This window comes from Lolium rigidum, chromosome 1 (genome assembly GCF_022539505.1).
Source record: "Lolium rigidum isolate FL_2022 chromosome 1, APGP_CSIRO_Lrig_0.1, whole genome shotgun sequence".
NCBI classification, from domain to species: domain Eukaryota; kingdom Viridiplantae; phylum Streptophyta; class Magnoliopsida; order Poales; family Poaceae; genus Lolium; species Lolium rigidum.
This window is the reverse complement of record NC_061508.1, coordinates 79,452,439-79,477,734: the sequence shown is the minus strand read 5'-3', so window position 1 is coordinate 79,477,734 and position 25,296 is coordinate 79,452,439. Positions and strand designations below refer to the sequence as shown.

At 43.1% G+C, this 25,296-nt stretch overlaps 1 protein-coding gene across 2 annotated transcripts; it reads left to right on the top strand.

Moving 5' to 3' along the window:
* The first annotated feature begins 18,617 nt into the window (after positions 1–18,617).
* LOC124676279 (65-kDa microtubule-associated protein 1-like) lies at positions 18,618–21,837 on the top strand. Of its 2 annotated transcripts, XM_047212371.1 has the most exons (9): positions 18,618–18,674; positions 18,776–18,979; positions 19,311–19,568; positions 19,701–19,916; positions 20,012–20,167; positions 20,255–20,566; positions 20,658–20,745; positions 20,895–21,043; positions 21,232–21,837. In XM_047212371.1, exons 1-9 carry the CDS (start codon positions 18,630–18,632, stop codon positions 21,535–21,537), a joined length of 1,734 nt encoding a protein of 577 aa, XP_047068327.1. In that variant the 5' UTR covers positions 18,618–18,629; the 3' UTR covers positions 21,538–21,837. The 2 variants fall into 2 exon arrangements, with proteins under 2 accessions (XP_047068327.1, XP_047068320.1); XM_047212364.1 differs by having other exon boundaries at positions 18,624–18,674; positions 20,012–20,566.
* The last annotated feature ends 3,459 nt before the right edge of the window (positions 21,838–25,296 follow it).

The window sequence follows — 25,296 nt, the reverse complement described above, 5'->3', positions numbered from 1 at the left end:
TGGCACCTTTCTAAAACATGCGGTGTTGAGACCATGTGGGAGATGATTGATGCGCGTAGATGACACGTCCGTTGGGAACCCCAAGAGGAAGGTGTGATGCGCACAGCAGCAAGTTTTCCCTCAGTAAGAAACCAAGGTTATCGAACCAGTAGGAGCCAAGAAGCACGTTGAAGGTTGTTGGTGGCGGAGTGTAGTGCGGCGCAACACCGAGAATTCCGGCGCCAACGTGGAACCTGCACAACACAATCACAGAACTTTGCCCCAACGTAACGAGTGAGGTTGTCAATCTCACCGGCTTGCTCGTAAACAAAGGATTAGATGTATAGTGTGGATGATGATGATTGTTTGCGAAGAACAAGTAAAGAACAATTGCAGTAGATTGTATTTCAGATGTAAAGAATAGGACCGGGGTCCACAGCTCACTAGTGGTGTCTCTCCCATAAGATAAGCGAGATGTTGGGTGAACAAATTACAGTTGGACAATTGACAAATAAAGAAGGCATAACAATGCACATACATATATCATGATGAGTACTATGAGATTTAATCGAGGCATTACGACAAAGTACATAGACCTCTATCCAAGCATGCATCTATGCCTAAAAAGTCCACTTTCGAGGTTATCATCCGAACCCCCTCCAGTATTAAGTTGTAAACAACGTGACAATTGCATTAAGTATGGTGCGTAATGTAATCAACACAAATATCCTTAGACAAAGCATCGATGTTTTATCCCTAGTGGCAACAAGACATCCACAACCTTAGAACTTTCCGTCACCGTCCCGCATTTAATGGAGGCATGAACCCACTATCGAGCATAAATACCCCCTCTTGGAGTCACAAGTATCAACTTGGCCGAGCCTCTACTAGCAACGGAGAGCATGCAAGAACATAAATAACATATATGATAGATTGATAATCAACTTGACATAGTATTCAATATTCATCGGATCCCAACAAACACAACATGAAGGATTACAAATAGATGATCTTGATCATGATAGGCAGCTCACAAGATCTAACATGATAGCACAATGAGGAGAAGACAACCATCTAGCTACTGCTATGGACCCATAGTCCAGGGGTGGACTACTCACACATCGATCCGGAGGCGATCATGGCGATGAAGAGACCTCCGGGAGATGATTCCCTCTCCGGCAGGGTGCCGGAGGCGATCTCCTGAATCCCCCGAGATGGGATTGGCGGCGCCGGCGTCTCTGGAAGGTTTTCCGTATCGTGGCTCTCGGTACTGGGGGTTTCGTGACGAAGACTTTAAGTAGGCGGAAGGGCAGGTCAAGGGGCTTCACGGGGGCCCCACACAACAGGCCGGCGCGGCTAGGGCCTGGGCCGCGCCGCCCTGGCGTGTCGCCACCTCGTGGCCCCACTTCGTTTCCTCTCCGGACTTCTGGAAGCTTCGTGGAAAAATAGGCCCCTGGGCGTTGATTTCGTCCAATTCCGAGAATATTTCCTTACTAGGATTTCTGAAACCAAAAACAGCAGAAAACGGCAACTGGCTCTTCGGCATCTCGTCAATAGGTTAGTGCCGGAAAATGCATAAATATGACATATAATGTGTATAAAACATGTGAGTATCATCATAAAAGTATCATGGAACATAAGAAATTATAGATACGTTTGAGACGTATCAAGCATCCCCAAGCTTAGTTCCTACTCGCCCTCGAGTAGGTAAACGATAACAAAGATAATTTCTGAAGTGACATGCTATCATAATCTTGATCAATACTATTGTAAAGCATATGAGATGAATGCAGCGATTCGAAGGAATGGTGAAGATAATGAGTAAACAAATGAATCATATAGCAAAGACTTTTCATGAATAATACTTTCAAGACAAGCATCAATAAGACTTGCATAAGAGTTACTCATAAAGCAATAGATTCAAAGTAAAGGCATTGAAGCAACACAAAGGAAGATATAAGTTTCAGCAGTTGCTTTCAACTTCAACATGTATATCTCATGAATAATTGTCAACACAAAGTAATATAACAAGTGCAATAGGTAAACATGTAAGAATCAATGCACACAGTTGATACATTTGTTTGCTTCTGGGATAGAAAGAATAGGCAAACTGACTCAACAATAAAGTAGAAGAATGGCCCTTCGCAGAGGGAAGCATTGATTACTATATTTGTGCTAGAGCTTTTCATTTTGAAAACAAGAAACAATTTTGTCAACGGTAGTAATAAAGCATATGTGTTATGTATAAGATATCCTATAAGTTGCAAGCCTCATGCATAGTATACCAATAGTGCTCGCACCTTGTCCTAATTAGCTTGGATTAACACGAATTATCATTGCATAGCATATGTTTCAACCAAGTGTCACAAAGGGGTACCTCTATGCCGCCTGTACAAAGGTCTAAGGAGAAAACTCGCATTGGATTTCTCGCTTTTGATTATTCTCAACTTAGACATCCGTACCGGGACAACATAGACAACAGATAATGGACTCCTCTTTAATGCATAAGCATTCAACAACAGTTAATATTCTCATAAGAGATTGAGGATTAATTGTCCAAACTGAAACTTCCACCATGAATCATGTCTTTAGTTAGCGGCCCAATGTTCTTCTCTAACAGTATGCATACTCAAACCATATGATCATGAAAATCACTCTTACTTCAGACAAGACGGACATGCATAACAACTCACATGATATTCAACAAAGGTAAAAGAGTTGATGGCGTCCCCAGAAACATGGTTACCGCTCAACAAGCAACTTATTAAGAAATAAGACACATAAGTACATATTCTTCACCACAATAGTTTTTAAGGCTATTTTCCCATGAGCTATATATTGCAAAGGCAAAGAATAGAAATTTTAAAGGTAGCACACAAGTAATTTACTTTGGAATGGCGGAGAAATACCATGTAGTAGGTAGGTATGGTGGACACAAATGGCATGGTTATTGGCTCAAGGATTTGGATGCATGAGAAGAATTACTCTCAATACAAGGCTAGGCTAGCAAGGTTGTTTGAAGCAAACTCAGGTATAAAAGGTGCAGCAAAGCTGTAACTATTATAAGACTTTACATTGTCTCCTTGTTGTTCAAACACCTCAACCAGAAAATATCTAGACTCTAGAGATCAATCATGCAAACCAAATTTTAACAAGCTCTATGTAGTTATTCATTAATGGGTGCAAGGTACATGATGCAAGAGCTTAAACATGATCTATATGAGCACAACAATTGCCAAGTATCAAATTATTCAAGACATTATAGCAATTAACACATGCGGCATTTTCCGTTTCCAACCATATAACAATGAATGAAATAGTCCAACTTTCGCAATGAACATTAAAGATAAAGCTAAGAACATATTTGTTCATACGAAACAGCGGAGCGTGTCTCTCTCCCAAACAAATAATGCTAGGATCCGATTTTATTCAAACAAAAACAAAAAAAAAACAAATAGACGCTCCAAGTAAAGCACATAAGATGTGACGGAATAAAAATATAGTTTCACTAGAGGAACCTGATAAGTTGTCGATGAAGAAGGGATGTCTTGGGCATCCCCAAGCTTAGATGCTTGAGTCTTCTTAAAATATGCAGGGATGAACCACGGGGGCATCCCCAAGCTTTGACTTTTCGCTCTTCTTGATCATATTGTATCATCCTCCTCTCTTGACCCTTGAAAACTTCCTCCACACCAAACTCAAAACAAACTCATTAGAGAGTCAGTGCATAATTCATATATTCAGAGGTGACATAATCATTCTTAACACTTCTGTACATTGCACAAAGCTACTGAAAGTTAATGGAACAAAGAAATCAATCAAACATAGCAAAACAGGCAATGCGAAATAAAAGGCAGAATCTGTCAAAACAGAACAGTCCGTAAAGACGAATTTTAAAGAGGCACCAGACTTGCTCAGATGAAAATTCCCAAATTGAATGAAAGTTGCGTACATATCTGAGGATCACGCACGTAAATTGGCAGATTTTTTAAATTTTCTACAGAGACTACTGCTCAAATTCGTGACAGCAAGAAATCTTTTCCTGCGCAGTAATCCAAATCTAGTATTGACTTTACCATCAAAGACTTTACTTGGCACAACAATGCAATAAAATAAAGATAAGGAGAGGTTTCTACAGTAATAACAACTTCCAAGACTCAAATATAAAATAAAATGCAGAAGTAAAATAATGGGTTGTCTCCCATAAGCGCTTTCTTTAACGCCTTTCAGCTAGGCGCAGAAAGTGTGTATCAAGTATTATCGAGAGATGAAGCATCAACATCAATAGGTATCTTAGATGCTCCCCCATCCGTAGTGGTGCTAAGGGCTTTGTCAATTTTAGGCTTATAATAGCTTTTTGGCTTAGGCACTTTAGAGGCATACATGAACTTTTGCTCCTTACCCACATAGGCTTTCTCCTTAAACTTAAGAGAAGAAAAAGTTGAACCCAAGGTTCCCATAGCTTCTTCGAGTTCACTAATCCTATGGGTTCGATTATCATGAGTAGCACAAGTTTCTAAAACAGCAATTCTCTCATTAATTCCACCTAGAGATTTATCAAGTTTATCGATGCTATTAAGTAATATTCCCAATTTAGTCTCAATACTTGGAAGATCTTTTCTATGGCCTCCAACTTTTTCATAACATCTTCAAGAGAGATTTCAATTTTAGCTTCATTAACGAGTGGTATTCCAACTAGACTCTCAATAATGCAACTAGCTTCTAAAGCCGGAGTGCCTAGGAAATTACCTCCCGCAAGAGTATCAAGAACATACCTATTCCAGCCTAGAGATACCAACATAAAAGTTCCTAAGTAGTATAATAGTGGAGTGTTTCTTAATGCACCTATGATGAGCATCACTAATTCTATACCAAGCATCTTTAAAACTTTCTCCCCCTTGTTGCTTAAAGGAACGTACTTCAACTTCCGGATTACTCATTTTTAGCAGTAGTAAATAAAGCAAACTAGATAAAGTAAATGCAAGTAACTAATTTTTTTTGTGTTTTCATTTTTCAATATAGAGAACAAGACAGTAAATAAAGTAAAACTAGCAACTAATTTTTGTGTGTTTTCGATATAAGAAGCAAACAAAGCAGTAAATAAAGTAAATCAAAGCAAGACAAAAACAAAGTAAAGAGATTGGATGTGGGAGACTCCCCTTGCAGCGTGTCTTGATCTCCCCGGCAACGGCGCCAGAAAACAGTCTTGATGCGCGTAGATGACACGTCCGTTGGGAACCCCAAGAGGAAGGTGTGATGCGCATGATGACCCACAAGTATAGGGGATCGCAACAGTCTTCGAGGGAAGTAAAACCCAAATTTATTGATTCGACACAAGGGGAGGTAAAGAATACTTATAAGCCTTAACAACTGAGTTGTCAATTCAGCTGCACTTGGAAAAGCACTAGCAACAGTGGGTGATGTGAAAGTAGCAAGTGGTATGAGAGCAATAGTAATAGTAACACAAAGAAGCAGTAATAGTGATATGAGAGCAATGACACCGTAAAACAGCTTGACATGTAGAACGAGTATATGATGATGAAAGATGGACCGGGGTTCCCAGCTATCTACACTAGTGGCAACTCTCCAATAACAAGTGTTGGGTGAACAAATTACAGCTGGGCAATTGATAGGATTGAAATAGCATTAAGACAGAATATCAAGATCATTAATCATGTAGGCATGTTTTCCAATAATAGTCGTACGTGCTCGCAATGAGAAACTTGCACAACATCTTTTGTCCTACCAGCCGGTGGCAGCCGGGCCTCAAGGGAAACTACTCGGATATTAAGGTACTCCTTTTAATAGAGCACCGGAGCAAAGCATTAACACTCCGTGAAAACATGTGTCCCTCACATCACCGCCATCCCTCCGGTTGTCCCGATTTCGTCACTTCGGGCCTTTGGTTCCGGACAGATGACATGTGCATACAACTTGTAGATACAATCTAAGCAATAACATAAAGCTCAAATCTAAGATCATGCCACTCGGGCCCTAGTGACAAGCATTAAGCATAACAAGATTGCAAGCAACAATAACTTCATAAACTTTGTAGATAGACAATCATAATGTAACAATCCATCGGATCCCGACAAACACAACACCGATTACATCGATGAATCTCAATCATGTAAGGCAGCTCATGAGATCATTGTATTGAAGTACATGGGGGAGAGAATACCAACTAGCTACAGCTAGAACCCGTAGTCCATGGGGGAACTACTCACTGAGCATGATGGAGGCGATGGCGTTGATGGAGATGGCTTCCGGGGGCACTTCCCCGTCCCGCAGGGTGCCGGACAGAGACTTCTGTCCCCCGAATTGGAGTTTCGCGATGGTGGCGGCGCCCCGGAGTCTTTCTCGGAGTTTCGTCAAGAGTTACGGTGTTTTTAGGTCGAAAGGGATTTTATAGGCGAAGAGGCGGCGCAGTGGGGCACTCGGGGCGCCACACCACGGCCGGCGCGGCCCAGTCAGGCCGCGCCGCCTTATGGTGTGGTGGCCCTCCGGCCCCTCTCCGACTCTTCTTCGGTGTTCGGATGCTTCCGGAAAAATAGGAGGTTTGGTCTTCGTTTCGTCGAATTCCGAGAATATTGCCCGAACAGCCTTTCCGGAACCAAAAACAGCAGTAAAACAGAACCGGCACCGTGGCATCTTGTTAATAGGTTAGTCCCGAAAACGCATGAAAACATCATAAAGTGCAAGCAAAACATGTAAGTATTGTCATAAAACAAGCATGGAACATCGAAATTATGGATACGTTGGAGACGTATCAAGCATCCCTAAGCTTAGTTCTCGCTCGTCCCGAGCGGGTAAACGATAAAAAGAATAATTTCTGTAGTGACATGCTACTTACATAACCTTGATCATACTATTACAAAGCATATGAAATGAATGAAGTGACTCAAGGCAATGATCTATAGTTGCTAACAAGTAGATAACATATAGCAAAACTTTTCATGAATAGTACTTTCAAGACAAGCATCAAAAGTCTTGCACAAGAGTTAACTCATAAAGCAATAAGTTCAAAGTAAAGGCATCAAAGCAACACAAAGGAAGATATAAGTTTCAGCTGGTTGCTTTCAACTTGTAACATGCATATCTCATGGATAATTGTCAACACAAAGTAATATGATGAATGCAAATATGCAAGTATGTAAGAATCAATGCACAGCTTGACACAAGTGTTTGCTTCTAAGGTGGAAGGAAGTAGGTAAACTGACTCAACATAAAAGTAGAAGAAAGGCCCTTCAAAGAGGAAAGCATCGATTGCTATATTTGTGCTAGAGCTTTGGTTTTGAAAACATAAAGAGAGCATAAAAGTAAAGTTTTGAGAGGTGTTTGTTGTTGTCAACGAATGGTAGTGGGCACTCTAACCCCTTGCCAGACAAACCTTCAAGAGCGGCTCCCATGAGTTATTTTTATTTTTGGGTGGCACTCCTTCCAACCTTTCTTTCACAAACCATGGCTAACCGAATCCCTCGGTGCCTGCCAACAATCTCATACCATGAAGGAGTGCCTTTTTATTTTAGTTTCATTATGATGACACTCCTCCCACCCTTTGCTTACACAAGCCATGGCTAACCGAATCCTCAGGTGCCGTCCAACAATCACATACCATGGAGGAGTGTCTATTTTGGTTAATTAATTTGGGACTGGGAATCCCATTGCCAGCTCTTTTTGCAAAATTATTGGATAAGCGGATGAAGCCACTAGTCCATTGGTGAAAGTTGCCCAACAAGATTGAAAGATAAACACCACATACTTCCTCATGAGCTATAAAACATTGACACAAATCAGAGGTAATAAATTTTGAATTGTTTAAAGGTAGCACTCAAGCAATTTACTTTGGAATGGCAGGAAATACCACATAGTAGGTAGGTATGGTGGACACAAATGGCATAGTGGTTGGCTCAAGTATTTTGGATGCACGAGAAGTATTCCCTCTCGATACAAGGCTTTGGGCTAGCAAGGTTATTTGAAGCAAACACAAGTATGAACCGGATAGCAAGAAACTTACATAAGAACATATTGCAAGCATTATAATACTCTACACCGTCTTCCTTGTTGCTCAAACACTTTTACCGTAAAATATCTAGACCTTAAGAGAGATCAATTATGCAAACCAATTTCAACAAGCTCTACAGTAGTTCTCCACTAATAGGCTTAGACTACATGAAAAAACTTAATCATGATCTACTTGAGAGCTCAAAACAATTGCCAAGTGTCAAATTATTCAAGACATGATGAGGCATTTTCTGTTTCCAACCAAATATAAATAAGTGCAATAGCTTCCAACTTTTATCATTGAACATTAAAAGTAAAACGAAGAACACGAGTGTTCATATGAAAAAGCGGAGCGTGTCTCTCTCCCAAACATGGATTGCTAGGATCCGATCTTATTCAAACAAAAACAAAACGAAAAATAAACACACAGACGCTCCAAGTAAAGCACATATGATGTGACCGAATAAAAATATAGTTTCAGGGGAGGAACCTGATAAGTTGATGAAGAAGGGGATGCCTTGGGCATCCCCAAGCTTAGACGCTTGAGTCTTCTTTGAAATATGCAGGGATGAACCACGGGGGCATCCCCAAGCTTAGACTTTTCACTCTTCTTGATCATATATCATCCTCCTCTCTTGACCCTTGAAAACTTCCTTCACACCAAACTTCTCATAAACTTCATTAGAGGGGTTAGTACTCAAAAAATTTGAATCCACCTTGGTCCTGTAGTGGCACATTGCAAGAACTCAATAAAACATTAGCTACAGCCCTCTACGTCTAGAAAACCTCGCTTAAAGTCCACAAGAGACAATGCAAAAAACAGAGACAGAATCTGCCAAAACAGAACAGCCAGTAAAGACGAATTTTAATAAAATACTTCCGTTGCTCAAATCAGAAAACTCAAAACTAATGAAAGTTGCGTACATATCTGAGGAGCACGCACGTAAATTGGCATATTTTTCTGAGTTACCTACAGGGAAAACAGCCCAGATTCGTGACAGATAGAAATCTGTTTCTGCGCAGAAATCCAAATCTAGTATCAACCTTCGATTAGAGGCTTCACTTGGCACAACAAAACACAAAACTAAGATAAGGAGAGGTTGCTACAGTAGTAAACAACTTCCAAGACACAAATATAAAACAAAGTACTGTAGCAAAATAACACATGGGTTATCTCCCAAGAAGTTCTTTTCTTTATAGCCATTAAGATGGGCTCAGCAGCTTTAATGATGCACTCGCAAGAAATAGTATTCGAAGCAAAAGAGAGCATCAAGAGGCAAATCCAAAACACATTTAAGTCTAACATGCTTCCTATGCAAAGGAATCTTGTACACAAATAAATTCATGAAGAACAAAGTGACAAGCATAAGAAGATAAAACAAGTGTAACTTCAACAATTTCAGCATATAGAGAGGTGTATTAGTACCATGAAAATTTCTACAACCATATTTTCCTCTCTCATAATAATTTTCAGTAGCTTCATGAACAAACTCAACAATATAACTATCACATGCAGCATACTTTTCATGATTTCCAAACACATAATTTTTATCAAGTTCAAGAATAGTGGAATTAAAACTTTCAAACTTACTTTTATTAATAATATAACAAGGTAGTTGATCAATCTCAATAGATATGGGACTCATAGAATAAGTCAAGAACTCTCCAATCCCATTTTCATTAGTAGCACAATTAATATTGTCAAGTAACATAGGACCATCATCTAGAGCTTTATCATAAACATTTGCCAAGCAAAATTCTTTAGTACCATGCATTTCGACATCGAGCACAAACAAAGCATTATCATAAGATTTATCAAAGTAGCATGGATTATCATAAATAACAGTAGCATAATTATTCTCACAAGTATTACTCATAGGTACTATTTCAAGAGAATCCACAGGAACATAACATTCAACTTCTTCCGTAAGCATGGAGGACAATCAAATAGTGTAAGAGATAAAGAGTTACTCTCATTAGAAGGTTGGCATGGGTAGCTAATCCATTCTTCCTCCTTTTGTTCATCACTCTCCTCTTCTTTTTCATCCAATGAGCTTTCAGGTTCATCAATTTTCTCCTCTTTTTCATCCAATGAGCTTTCAGGTTCATCAATTTCTTCTTCCATCGGTTCCTGCAAATTGTGAGTGCATTCTTGTGCATTAATGTGTCTCTCTTTATAATCAAGGATATAAGGATTTCTATTGTAGCATTCTATGCAAGAATTAAGGATAGTAGAGACATAATCTTTAAGGTCCTTACAAACAACACAAGTTTCATAATTCTCAACCATGAAGGATTCTATCTCTGAGGCTCCCATAAATAAGACAAATTGTTCTACCTCTTCGAACCCATAATGAATATAGCAATTCCGATTATAGTTCTTAATTAAAAATTCCTCACTAAAGCCACATTGAAATTTAAGATGTTTAGTATCCTGTTGAGAGCAACAGTTTATATCATGGCGTTCAAGCAAGATTTTAGCAATTGTATTCAATTGTTCTATCATGGCACTCATTATTTTACCAGCTTCTTGATTCTCTATAACAATTATAACATTCTATAAGCTCCAAGTAGGTTGTTGGTTCTCCCATAACAGCAGTTTTTAATTTTTTGGTTTTTCAAATTTTTATGGATTTTTGGGTATATGAGACAAATAAAACAAGACAAAAATAAACTAAGCAAAAGTAAACTAAGCAAACTAATACTAGACAGAAATAAACTAAGCACAAATAAACTAGACAAAAGTAAACTAAGCAAAACAAAATAAAATAAAATAGAGAGAGAGGTGGAGTGTACTCCCCGAGTGAACTTATGAGTAGAGCTATGCCTCCCCGGCAACGGCGCCGTGAAAATAGTCTTGATGACCCACAAGTATAGGGGATCGCAACAGTCTTCGAGGGAAGTAAAACCCAAATTTATTGATTCGACACAAGGGGAGGTAAAGAATACTTATAAGCCTTAACAACAGAGTTGTCAATTCAGCTGCACCTGGAAAAGCACTAGCAACAGGGGTGATGTGAAAGTAGCAGTGGTATGAGAGCAATAGTAATAGTAACACAGCAGCAGTAATAGTGATATGAGAGCAATGGCACCAGAAAATAGTTGACATGTAGAACAAGTATATGATGATGAAAGATGGATCGGGGTTCCCAGCTATCTACACTAGTGGCAACTCTCCAATAACAAGTGTTGGGTGAACAAATTACAGTCGGGCAATTGATAGGATTGAAATAGCATTAAGACAGAATATCAAGATCATTAATCATGTAGGCATGTTTTCCAATAATAGTCGTACGTGCTCGCAATGAGAAACTTGCACAACATCTTTTGTCCTACCAGCCGGTGGCAGCCGGGCCTCAAGGGAAACTACTGGATATTAAGGTACTCCTTTTAATAGAGAACCGGAGCAAAGCATTAACACTCCGTGAAAACATGTGTCCCTCACATCACCGCCATCCCCTCTGGTTGTCCCGATTTCTGTCACTTCGGGGCCTTTGGTTCCGGACAGTGACATGTGCATACAACTTGTAGATACAATCTAAGCAATAACATAAAGCTCAAATCTAAGATCATGCCACTCGGGCCCTAGTGACAAGCATTAAGCATAACAAGATTGCAGCAACAATAACTTCATAAACTTTGTAGATAGACAATCATAATGTAACAATCCATCGGATCCCGACAAACACAACACCGATTACATCAGATGAATCTCAATCATGTAAGGCAGCTCATGAGATCATTGTATTGAAGTACATGGGGGAGAGAATACCAACTAGCTACAGCCTAGAACCCGTAGTCCATGGGGGAACTACTCACTGAGCATGATGGAGGCGATGGCGTTGATGGAGATGGCTTCCGGGGCACTTCCCCGTCCCGGCAGGTGCCGGGACGCAGACTTCGTCCCCCGAATTGGAGTTTCGCGATGGTGGCGGCGCCCCCGGAGTCTTTCTCGGAGTTTCGTCAAGAGTTACGGTGTTTTTAGGTCGAAAGGGATTTTATAGGCGAAGAGGCGGCGCAGTGGGGCACTCGGGGCGCCACACCACAGGCCGGCGCGGCCCGTGTCAGGCCGCGCCGCCTTATGGTGTGGTGGCCCTCCGGCCCCTCTCCGACTCTTCTTCGGTGTTCGGATGCTTCCGGGAAAAATAGGAGGTTTGGTCTTCGTTTCGTCGAATTCCGAGAATATTGCCCGAACAGCCTTTCCGGAACCAAAACAGCGAGAAAACGAGAACCGGCACCGTGGCATCTTGTTAATAGGTTAGTTCCGGAAAACGCATAAAAACATCATAAAGTGCAAGCAAAACATGTAAGTATTGTCATAAAACAAGCATGGAACATCAGAAATTATGGCTACGTTGGAGACGTATCAGCGCACAGCAGCAAGTTTTCCCTCAGTAAGAAACCAAGGTTATCGAACCAGTAGGAGCCAAGAAGCACGTTGAAGTTTGTTGGTGGCGGAGTGTTGTGCGGCGCAACACCAGGGATTCCGGCGCCAACGTGGAACCTGCACAACACAATCACAGAACTTTGCCCCAACGTAACAGTGAGGTTGTCAATCTCACCGGCTTGCTATAAACAAAGGATTAGATGTATAGTGTGGATGATGATGATTGTTTGCGAAGAACAAGTAAAGAACAATTGCGATAGATTGTATTTCAGATGTAAACAATAGGACCGGGGTCCACAGCTCACTAGTGGTGTCTCTCCCATAAGATAAGCAGATGTTGGGTGAACAAATTACAGCTTGGGCAATTGACAAATAAAGAAGGCATAACAATGCACATACATATATCATGATGAGTACTATGAGATTTAATTAGGGCATTACGACAAAGTACATAGATCGCTATCCAACATGCATCTATGCCTAAAAAGTCCACTTTCAGGTTATCATCCGAACCCCCTCCAGTATTAAGTTGTAAACAACAGACAATTGCATTAAGTATGATGCGTAATGTAATCAACACAAATATCCTTAGACAAAGCATCGATGTTTTATCCCTAGTGGCAACAACACATCCACAACCTTAGAACTTTCTGTCACTGTCCCGTATTTAATGGAAGCATGAACCCACTATCGAGCATAAATACCCCTCTTGGAGTCACAAGTATCAACTTGGCCAGAGCCTCTACTAGCAACGAGAGAGCATGCAAGAACATAAATAACATATATGATAGATTGATAATCAACTTGACATAGTATTCAATATTCATCGGATCCCAACAAACACAACATGAAGGATTACAAATAGATGATCTTGATCATGATAGGAAGCTCACAAGATCTAACATGATAGCACAATGAGGAGAAGACAACCATCTAGCTACCGCTATGGACCCATAGTCCAGGGGTGGACTACTCACACATCGATCCGGAGGCGATCATGGCGATGAAGAGACCTCCGGGAGATGATTCCCCTCTCCGGCAGGTGCCGGAGGCGATCTCCTGAATCCCCCGAGATGGGATTGGCGGCGGCGGCGTCTCTGGAAGGTTTTCCGTATCGTGGCTCTCGGTACTGGGGGTTTCGCGACGAAGACTTTAACTAGGCGGAAGGGCAGGTCAAGGGGCTTCACGGGGGCCCCACACAACAGGCCGGCGCGGCCAGGGCCTGGGCCGCGCCGCCCTGGCGTGTCGCCACCTCGTGGCCCCACTTCGTTTCCTCTTCGGACTTCTGGAAGCTTCGTGGAAAAATAGGCCCCTGGGCGTTGATTTCGTCTAATTCCGAGAATATTTCCTTACTAGGATTTCTGAAACAAAAAACAGCAGAAAACATCAAATGGCTCTTCGGCATCTCGTCAATAGGTTAGTGCCAGAAAATGCATAAATATGACATATAATGTGTATAAAATATGTGAGTATCATCATAAAAGTAGCATGGAACATAAGAAATTATAGATACGTTTGAGACGTATCAATGATAACCGCTTGTGTGATCATGCACAACATGATCGTTGAGGATGAGCGTGATGATGCATGTAAAATGCATACATGAACTTTGTCTTTTATCATATTGAATTCCCACATATTTTCAACATATATGATGATAATACCATGTTTTACATTGATTTATGAGGATTTAAAATTGTCCTCTTTATTTGGTTTGTAACCCTGCAGAACAGGAAAACCCCGTTTCACGTATTTTTCATTTTCATAGACTTATACAGAGTCAAATTGACCTGAGATTTTTGGACCATCATTTTTTCATTGGGAGATACAACATGGACTTTTGAAGCAAACCTGGAGAGGTCCGAGGGCCAAACGAGGCCAGGTGGCGCGGCCTAGAAGTCTGGTCGCGCCACCCACCTCCGTTCAGCCTTAATTTTTTCGCGAACCGACTTATTTTGCTCTAAAAACCCTACATATATGGCCCCGAAGAGTTCTCGGAAGGAGAGCGTCGCAGAAAGACAGAAACACCAAAACGGAGGCTGCTGCAATGAAGTTTGGAGGGGAAAACTCCTCTGGGATCACCGCCGAAGGGATCTCCACCTTCTCCAACGTCTTCATCATCATCACCATGACCAAGAGGGAGTAGTTCACCTCTGGACTACAGGTTTGTGGCAGTAGCTTGATCTATTTCTCTCATGTTATTCATAGTACTTAGTGCCATATATATGAGCTATCTATCATGATTATGGCCATATTTTGTAATACCTATATGGTGGATCCTTGTTCTATGATATTGTTTTATGAGATCCGATCTTATTATATTGTGAGACGTATTGATAGATGCATATTATGTACCCCGTTCTTAAGTTTATGTTCTGATCCAACATCTATGCAAGAGCGTGTGTGGGGTGATGTGTGTGTTAGATGGAGTAGCAAGGTTTTAGTGATTGGATAGTGACAATATGTTCATGGTCTATTATGGTTTTGCCTTTCTTTTTGCTACCTCACTAGGGATAAAGTGAATGCATGTGCTATGTTCATCACGTGACCAGCAATGATGATCTTATTTGTTCAAGGTAGCATATTTGATATTCAAATTTCATGTCAAAGTACTTATTGCTATGCTATGTTAATTCTTAATACAAGATTGATGAAGTTTCTTTCTTGTGGAGCATAAGAGAGGTGTGTTGCATCATCTCTATGTTAGGAGGTGATGCCCATATTAATTCAGATCTTAAATATAATATTATTTGTACCTTCATATCTCATTGATGAATTTCTTTTGTCCACCGCAACTTTACGAGATAATAGTTAAGGGAACCCATAAACTCCAGTCCACTTGTTATTACAAGAAACACCTTTATATTGCTTTAACATTGTTTTCTATTTGCTGCACTATTTTATTCAGAAAATACAAAAAATATTTATTTTTCTTATTTGCATTCAAAACACCAAAAACAATCAATCTATTTACAATTTTTACTTAGTTATTTAATCTAGTTTGCTTTCTACTTGTTGTATTATTACTTGTGTTATTTACTTACGCGAAACCTTGTGCTTGACAACCATACGGTAGAGTTGGGGACACAAGGCATTTATTTTACTTGCTGGATTGCTTGAAGAAGAGAGAAGAGTATACTCTTTCATCCAGTTCCCCTAGAGTTCGATATAAACCCTCGAGTCACCCTTGTGGGGAAAATACTCCGCTGACGCAACACTCTGCACTTGAAGTCCCAACGTAATCACGTGATAAATGCCTCTTTGACTAAGGGTAGCAATTTCATGGGTGAATTGGTTGCGCCGCAACCTCGACTACCAACATTTTAGGAGTTCCCCCATGTGCATCATAAGATCCGTGATTGCCACACTCACGATCAACTTTAAGCAGACTTGATTGACCATTAGTGGACATTGACAGGAAATGAGTTTTCATCTCATATCATTTTATTTGTTTTCTTGTGAACTATGGTGTCTATTTGGTGGGCTGCATTGACCGTGAACTATTTATTTATTTATTTAGATGTACACTATTTAAATAACTTTGGTTGCATCATTATTGTTTTCCATTCATATGAGCCAATTACGTGAAACTAAAAAATGGTATGCTCGGATCATAATGCGTCGAGCTGCTAGGATGCTCCAACTCAAACGGATAATGTTGGACACACAGTCGGTTTCATGTCCATGGTCCGACCCAAATAGATCAAAACATATATTTTTTTTGTGTTCAAAATGAGACGGTCCGCTGCATGACTTTATCAGAGTATGTTCAACGATCCATTATGGCCACTTTCAGGCTGTTTCCGCTTACCGTGACTCGGTCTGGTCTCATGGGATGTATGGTCCTTGTGCTACACCGTGTATTTCATGTATTCGTGGTGGTACTAGCAACACGTATCTGGAGAGCTGCTTAATGGTTGAGTAATTATCTTCTCATCTGTCCCGGTTAATTGGCTGTTTCCCGCGCTCTCGTGCTATTTCGTAGGGAAGCACTAGGGCCAAGCTTAGACGCCACCAAAAGCTCCTCCCCGGTTAAGATCCTCGCCACCGTTGCCCCAACACCGAAGGAGCTGGGGGGAGGGGGAGAGGGGCAGACCGCGACGCCGATATCAACATGCGCCGATTGGAGGAGCGCGAGCCGCTCGTGGGGACCATTTGTCCCGGAAGGAAGCCACCACCACCCAGAGCAGCGCAATGACTAGCACCGGAGGGAGTAGTGACAGGACCAACTCCAGCCAGATCTTCTAGGTCTATCTTTAGATCTAGGTTGTCTAGTTTCTATCTAGTTTGTTTATTTTTTGCAGAATGTCACTATGTTTAATCTAGTTTAAACAAGCTTTATGAATCCAAATTTAAATTATAGTAGTAAAACCAAGTGTAAACAAATAAATTCAGCGCGTGGATACAGTTTGGGGGTGATGATGAGAGCAGGTCGGATGCCACGCAGCATAGAACAAATCAATCTCAAATGCTATCCTCCGACGAGAGAAATAGACAAGGGATTGCTAGCTCCCTTAGGGCATGTGCAATGGTTGTACATGTCTTTAGGATGCTCTTATAATGCTGTAAATGTTAATGTTTTTCTAAAGAAGTTCTAATTTTAATTAATTAACTTAGTAAAGTAAAATCTTTTTTTTGTAAAACTAGTATGTTGTAAAATAGTACTCCCTCCATTTCAATCTATAGTGCCAATAGATTTTCTGCATTTGTTTCATAATATAAGAGTATATATGTGTTTATTTGCGAAGAACCTCTTCCACCGAGATGAGCTGAATAGCTGGAAATAAGGACTCCACAGCGGGATCGAGGGATCAGCAGATAGGGAGTATTTCTGAGATCGTGGTTCGACTCTTTAGGAGGTTTTGTGTTAAAAAATGAGTTGCGCTAATTACCGTGCGGAGGGAGTAAAATCTAGAGATACAATTATTCGCACACAGGCTATCCAAAAGAGGGCTCGAATCCCACGGGAAATGTGGGCATCAAGATCGCAACGAGACAACTTTGACCAGTCAGCGTCATCAGATGAATTAATTAATTAACACAACACAAACTCCCGGTTTATCACACGGCACGAGGTGCACCGAACGCAAGCAAAATTTAATTTAACCCCCAGAATTTACATCTCCCGAGTTCGTCCTCGTCCGGTCCGTGTGGACCCACATACAGTACAGTACATTATTATTCTCCTCCCGTACCTTTTTTCACCGACACTCGCGGTAAAAAACCTGGGCCGTCCGATCCGCCGACCGGTCTAATCGAGCGGCGGGGCCGCCCCCCACCCACCTAGCCCCATTAATTGCGCTGCCCCGTCTCACCCAGCAGCACGGAGGTCCAGTCTCGGTCAGTCTCACTCTCTCGCCACTGCCACTGCTCTCCTCCGCATCTTCTTCCTCACCGCCGGCGACCTCCTGCGCACCCAGGAGCCGCACGAGGAGCCTAGCCTCGTGAGCCCTGCGAGCTTCGATTCAGCCGCCCTCTGTTGCGGCTCGCGCTGCCCGGCCCCAACGTCTCCGGCCGTGTGATCTGGTGAGAGCTCTTTCTTGCTTTGCTATGTCCTTTTTCTCCTGCCCCTTCGCCGTGGGATTCTCCGACGGACGGGGATCTGGCCGCGCGGGGCGCAATGGCGGCGGGGTTTAGCGTGTGATGTGGGTTTTGGGCGGCGGCGGCGGATCTCCACTCGATGCTGCGCACTGGGGTCAGAATGCTGAGATTGGTTTGGACAGTAGATTTGCGCGCGAGTGAGATAGCTGCCTGCTCAGATCGCGATCTTCCGTATGAGCTCCCGCTAGCTACTCCCAGATGGGGTCGGTCGGTCAACTGCGTGAGATTTTTATACCAGTACATGTTTTGCTGTTGGATGCTAGGGTTTCTGCGGATGCCATCGCTAGGTTTCTGCTTAAATAAATAAATAAATGCTGGCTGTTGGTCAGTGAGATCTCCTGAAAGCTAGATATAATTATTATTGGTGGCCATGATGGAGATGTTCTACTTCAGTAGGGCCGTCCAGCTTTATGCTTGATTATTGGCACTCCAACGGTGCTGCCAATTTGAAAATATGCTTGTTATGTGTTGCTACTTACTGTTCCTTGCCAGATTTATTTGCCTCCCCGTGCCCTGACTCGGATTGTTTTGGTGTGTTTGCCTCGTTTGACCAAGCGATGACGCCATCAGCTTCACAAGTGCATTTCGTGCTAGAGTTGTAGCAATATGACCAACAATTATTCTCAACTCACGCTTCGTCCTCGCAGGTTGTTCTGAAATGGCCGGCGGCATTACGTGCGGATCCTTGCTGCAGAAGCTGCAGGTGCGCGGTTGCCATCTACTTTTCTTGAGCTGCAACAATGTCTTTTATTTTCCACATTGGCTTATGGTACATGCTTCTGTTCTGAAATCTTCTGCTTGCAGCTTGTGTGGGATGAAGTTGGCGAGAGTGACGAGGACCGTGACAAGGTCCTGTACCAGCTCGACCAGGAGTGCCTGGATGTCTACAAGAGGAAAGTGGACCAGGCAACCAACTCGAGGGATCTCCTTATCCAGGCACTCGACGACTCCAAGATCGAGCTGGCCAGGCTTCTCTCTGCTCTGGGGGAAAAAGCTATAGCAAGAACTGTAAGTCAATTGTCAGGCTTGCTTATTAATTGCTGGTTAACTTTCACCCTAGATAGTTCCTCCGCAGGGTAAATGCATGATACAACATACATAATACATTTAGTTCTTACTCAATGAAACTTATGAAAGCTTTTTTAGTTTTCTAGATTACCAATTCTCAGCATTTTTTTTCTTCTTTTTTTTAACGAAAAAGCATTCTCTTCTTTCTGATGTTAATGAGATTTGGTTGTCATATATGAGAAGTCAATTGACACCCCAATTTTGAGTGTTTAGAGGCATTGTTTTATTTCTTTACCATTGGAAGTAATTCGAGGACCATGATGCAATGCAGCCTGAGAAGACATCAGGGACAATCAAGCAACAGCTAGCTGCCATCGCACCAACGCTTGAGCAGTTGAACAAGAAGAAAAATGAGAGAGTAAGAGAATTTGTTAGTGTACAGTCGCAAATTGATCAGATATGCGGTGAGATTGCTGGCACCACAGAGGTCGGTGAGCAGGTGGCAACACCACAGGTCAACGAAGACGATTTGACACTTGAGAGGCTTGAAGATTTTCGGTCTCAACTCCAGGAACTTGAGAAAGAGAAGGTATTTATCCCATTCGTCCCTTAATTTGCACTTCGATAATGGAAGAGTGAATTCTCTTTGTCCCCATAATTTTATCTATGACCGTTGCTTCATTGGTGATTTCACATGCCTAACTTGAATATTGGTTTGCAGAGCAATAGGTTGGAAAAAGTTCTCGAGTATGTTAGCATGGTTCATGATCTCTGTACCGTCTTGGGGATGGATTTTCTCAGCACAGTTACTGAAGTTCATTCCAGTCTCGACGACTCCATTGCTGATAACTGCAAGAGCATCAGTGACGATACATTGTCCAAACTTGACCAGACAGTAGCCACACTTCATGAAGATAAAAAGCTGAGGCTAAGCAAGGTAAAACAACCACATTTCCTAGTCCTTCCTTAAAATATGGAGCACATGCCGTATTCCATGAGCAATCTGATCGATGTCTTATTTTCTGTTCTCAGCTTCAAGAGCTTGCTGGTCAACTGTATGATCTTTGGGACCTCATGGATGCTCCCATGCAAGAAAGGAGCATGTTTGATCATGTCACCTGTAACAGATCAGCATCTGTAGATGAAGTAACTGCTCCTGGAGCTCTTGCACTTGATTTAATCGAACAGGTGAGTTTACATTGGAAATTAGCTGGCAGAATTACTCCCTGGTATCAATTGTTTGTTCTGCTCTATTTGACTTTTCTTCCAATTCAGACTCAGACAGAAGTTCAAAGGCTAGACGAGCTAAAATACAGCAAGATGAAAGAAATCGCTTTCAAGAAGCAAACTGAGCTGGAAGATATATATGCTGGTGCTCACACAGTAATAGACACCGCCGCAGCCCATTTGAAACTACTGTCGCTGATTGAAGCAGGGAACATAGAACCGACAGAACTGATTGCTGACATGGAAGGTCAGATAACAAAAGCAAAGGAAGAAGCCTTGAGCAGAAAAGATATATTAGATAAAGTTGAAAAATGGATGTCTGCGTGTGAAGAAGAAAGCTGGCTTGAAGATTATAACAGGGTATGCTAATAGTTTATTTTAGCAACCCAGCTCTGCTCGTTATGGTAGTAGCTTCTCAGTTCTCACACACAAATTTACAATTCTTCTCCAGGATGACAATAGATATAACTCAAGCCGAGGTGCCCATCTGAATCTCAAGCGTGCAGAAAAAGCTCGTATTCTTGTCAGCAAGATTCCAGGTACTCGTCTGAAATACGAACAGAAACATCCACCATGTACATTTTCATGCATTGTGAATCAGTTTATGTTCAGTAGGAGCTTTCTCTAGGTCATGCATTATCATCTGTACTTCTATTCCTTGCTAATAAAATGAATTCTTTAATTTTAGCACTTGTTGAAACTCTGGTGGCCAAGACTAGGGCATGGGAAGAGAGTCGGGGTTTGTCCTTTATGTATGACGGTGTACCGCTTCTAGCTATGTTGGATGAGTATGTTATGCTAAGAGAGGAAAGAGAAGAAGACAAAAAAAGAATGAAGGTACATTTTACTTGCTCTTAAAACTGGAAGCTACTGGTCACTCAGTTCAGAATGCCCTGTATTTGGTTCATTAGGATGACAAAAGTTGGCGCATCCTAGTTGTACATATTTCTATATTATCCATATGCTTTTGACCTCTGTTTCCATAATGCTAATTCTGCATTCTGTCTGGTGCATTTACATCCCAGGAACAAAAGCGCTATGTCGAGCAGAAGCTGAGCACTGACCACGAAGGGCCATTTGGATCGCGAGTAAGCCCCAACAGACCGGCGACCGCAAAGAAGCTACCTGGCCCAAAAGCCAACGGCACCTCCATAAATGGCACTCCTCCAAGTAGAAGATTATCGATCAATGGTAGGTCTGGAGGGAAGGACAGCAAGAGGGACTCCTTGAGGGCCGCCCCGGCATCTCCGGGGAATGGAGCTACGGCTGCCAAGGAAGACACAACATCCTCCCACATCTCCGGCGCCGATCTGGCTCCGAACACACCATGATCTTTGACTCTTATGCTAGATAAAACAGAAGACATTTCTGTTTGATGTTCTTTCCATTTGTTTTGTGGTAATATAATATAATGTAACTTGATTGTAGCAAGGAGGAAGTATATGATGCCCATCAATTCGTTCCGTAGTTGAGATGTTCGGCTAGGGTTTGTTAGGTCCTGGTGTAAGTGGTGTTGCACTTTTGATTAGTTTGACCAATGCGTCAGCAGGTACTGTTTCTACTGATGATCAGACGTAGGTGGTCTTTGCTGGTCTGTGTTATTAGTTGTTGAAATGAACTTTTTGGTGTGCTCTGTCTGGTCGTTCTAGTATAGTCTGATGGTCATGTTTTACCTTTAATTTGGTTTCCACATGTTTTGTAGCGTTACATTTAGGGCACACCTAGTGCTCTAAACTTTTTTTTAAGGAACGTGGTAGTTCTGCCAAATCAATTGAGCGAGAGAAGAAGAAAGTATTAGGGAAGGAGCAGAAAACTAAACAAGAAAACAGGCTGCTAATGTGACTACTCAGCATCATAGGCTTAGCGCCTGTCTCAAACATTCAACAACATGTGTCCTTCAAGATGTGCCGCACCCGATGTATGGCCACCATCAGCTCATCTTAGGGCATCTCCAGCGGCGTGACGCAAACGGACGTTGAGCGACCGTTTGTGTTCGCCGTGACCGAAAATGCGTCTGGACCCTTCTCCAGCGGGACGACGTAAAGTGACCGGACCGTCCGTGGCGACGCAAACCTGATCCAAATATGCGTCAGGTTTGCGTCTCCGTGGACACTGCGCGGTCGTGCCGAGCGTCCTCCTTTTCCTACCCGGCTCCGCAAGTTAGGGACATCGAAATCGACCGCTTCGATTTGCTTCTTTTTCCCCTTCTTTGATGCCCTAGTGCGACGCCACCACCCCAACCCCAGCCGTCACCGTCCCGCCGCAGCGTCGCAGTACTCGTCATCCGACTCGGTTGTCGACGCGCAGGAGAGCAGGATCGTACTCGGGATTGGCTCCGGCGCGTACCTGCCGGCTGTTTTGCGCCCAAAAGTTTCCGGTTGCGCCGCCCTTTCGTGGCGCCCACGACTTGTTTGGTCAATTGCGCCGGTAGGTTTCTTCTCCTGTTTTCAGCGCTATTGTGCGCGGCCATTGATCCACAGTTCGTACCCACGCAGATGGACATGTGGCAGATGCTGCAGAAGTTCCACACCGAGGTCGTTGACTCCTCTTCCGACGAGGAGTCCGATCAGTCGACACAGATATTGGCAACTACTGCGGCCTCCATGATCCACGAGTTCACTTCAAATGAGGGGCCGGTGCACCGGGGCTCTGTCAAGGGCCGCTCAAAAAACCTGCCGCGCAACAGAGTGCAAGGGCAGCTCCGGCTCCACAAGGACTACTTCCACCTCACCGATCCGGTGTTCAAGGAAAAAATGTTCCGGCGCCGGTACAGGATGTCAAGGGAGCTGTTCATGGTCATTCTCCGGGGCATCAGAAACTACGACCCGTACTTCCAATGCAGGCCCGATGCAACAGGTGCGCTAGTGAATGGATCGTAGCGGACAAGAGGGGGGGGGTGAATGGACGCTACACAAATTTTAAGTCTTTTCAGTTTTAGCGGTGCGGAAGGTAAAGATGATTGCTTTAGTGGTGAAGATGTTCCCAGTATGATCTTAGGCAAGTGCAACAAGTAAAGGAAACAAGCATGATAGTAAGAGTAAGGAGCGGGACAACCGGATGGCGCGGAGACGAGGCGAGGTTTGTTTCCCACAGTTCCTCTCACAAAAGAGAGTACGTCTGCGTTGAGGAGGTGCTAGCATCACACAAGAGGCTACGCGGCCACACCACGAAGGAAGGCCTCACCTTCTTCCTCGAGAGAGCTCCACGAAGGGGCTCCCCCTTCTCCACTAAGACACCGGTCGAGGCGGTGGTTCCTTCACTAGGTTGGGGCGAGCTCCACAAGACTAGGAGGCTTCCAACAACCTATGGGGCTAGCACAACACCAAGCTAGCCTCCATAGGTGCACTTCTTCCAAGATCCCACTATAGGAACCCTAACTCCAAGATCCACTAAGGACTAGCACGAATTGGTGAAATCTCTCTTGGTAGAACTATAGATCGGGGTCTCCTCCACCACTCCTCAAAATTTGGGCAGGATTGGTTGGATGGTTGGGGAGATCCTCAAGGATTAAGCTCAGCAACAATGGAGGAGAGAGAGAGAAGAGATAAAAACGAGTTGGGGAAGAATGGCCCTTTAAATAGGCCCCTCGAAATCCAACCGTTATCTGCAGTTTTTGCCTAAGCGGTACTACCGCTTTGGTAAGCGGTACTACCGCTCTGGATTCGAAATCCCACAGAACTTATCCACGTGGACACATAGCGGTACTACCGCTCGCGGTACCGCTTGAGGTACCGCCATGGCCTCCAGAGCTTACTGGATCCCAAGCGGTACCGAAGCGGTACCAGAGCGGTACTGCCGTAACTTATGTTACGGTACTTAAGCAGTACCGAGGCGGTACTACCACTCGCAAGCGGTACTACCGCTCAAGGTACCGCAAAGGTACCGTAAATTGTTCTGTGGGTCTTTCTCAGTGCAAATCTATAGAGCAGTACCGTTGGGCGGTACCAGTAGGGATAGCGGTACTACCGCTACTGGTATCGGTAGTACGGGTCTGACAAAAACTGCTTTCTCCTCTTTTCCTCTCCAACCACGTCACCTCACGATACACAGACAAAACCAGAAAACCTATAAGCTACGCTTCAGTCCTCCTATCTTGACGTGTCCAGCGAGGTCACCGTGCACTTGCAAATCTATCAAAGATACTCTTTGCACACGGTGAGATTATTCAAGTGTTGTCATCAAACACACATAACACGGGGTTTAGACTTTGCTCTTTCAGCTAGGCTTCACCTCCTACCAAAAATGCTCCGCGGCTATTCGCATGCTATCATATGGAATGGCTGCTGATATATTCGATGAGTATCATCGAATGGGTGAGAGCACCTGCCTTGGGTCCATGTACTGGTTTTGCCGAGCCGTGATTGCCGTGTTCGAACAACATTACTGTAGGGAGCCAATTGTTGAGGATACAAGGCGGCTGTTGTCTATCAACGAGTCTAGAGGGTTCCCATAAATGATTGGCAGCATAGATTGCATGCACTGGGAGTGAAAGAACTGTCCATTTGGATGACAGGGTCAGTACAGCGGGCATGCGGAGGGACGGACTGTCATATCTCAAGATTTATGGATTTGGCTCATTCTTTGGCATGGCCGGTTCCAACAATGACATCAATGTGTTGCACCGATCACCGATTTTCAACAGGCTCATGCAAGGCAAAGCTCCCCGGGTGAGCTATGAGATCAATGGAAATGAATATGACAAGTCATATTATCTTACTGATGGCATCTACCCTCAGTGGGCCACGCTGGTGAAGAGTGTCCGTAATCCAAACTCCGAGAAGACGAGGAGGTTTGCCAAGATGCAAGAGGCTTGCAGGAAAGATGTGGAGTGCGGATTTGGTGTGATCCAAGCTCGGTGTGCAATTGTCCGTCAGCCGGCAATAACATGGTCGCTGAAGACCATATATGAGGTGATGACATGCTGCGTGATCATGCACAACATGATCGTTGAGAACGAGCGTCCTGATGACCGCAATGAGAACCACTAGGACTTCCAAGGTGAGCTAGTTGCGCCACTCCCTGGGGCTTTATCTTGGGAGAACTATCTGCATATGAATGTAGAAATCGCTGACGAGAACGTGTGCAAACGG

Coding starts and splice junctions, on each gene's coding strand:
- LOC124676279 (XM_047212364.1), top strand. CDS start 18,630: ATGGCCGGCGGCATTACGTGCGGATCCTTGCTGCAGAAGCTGCAG. Junction 20,567..20,657: donor GGCTTGAAGATTATAACAGG/GTATGCTAATAG, acceptor ATTCTTCTCCAG/GATGACAATAGATATAACTC. Junction 21,044..21,231: donor AAGACAAAAAAAGAATGAAG/GTACATTTTACT, acceptor TTTACATCCCAG/GAACAAAAGCGCTATGTCGA.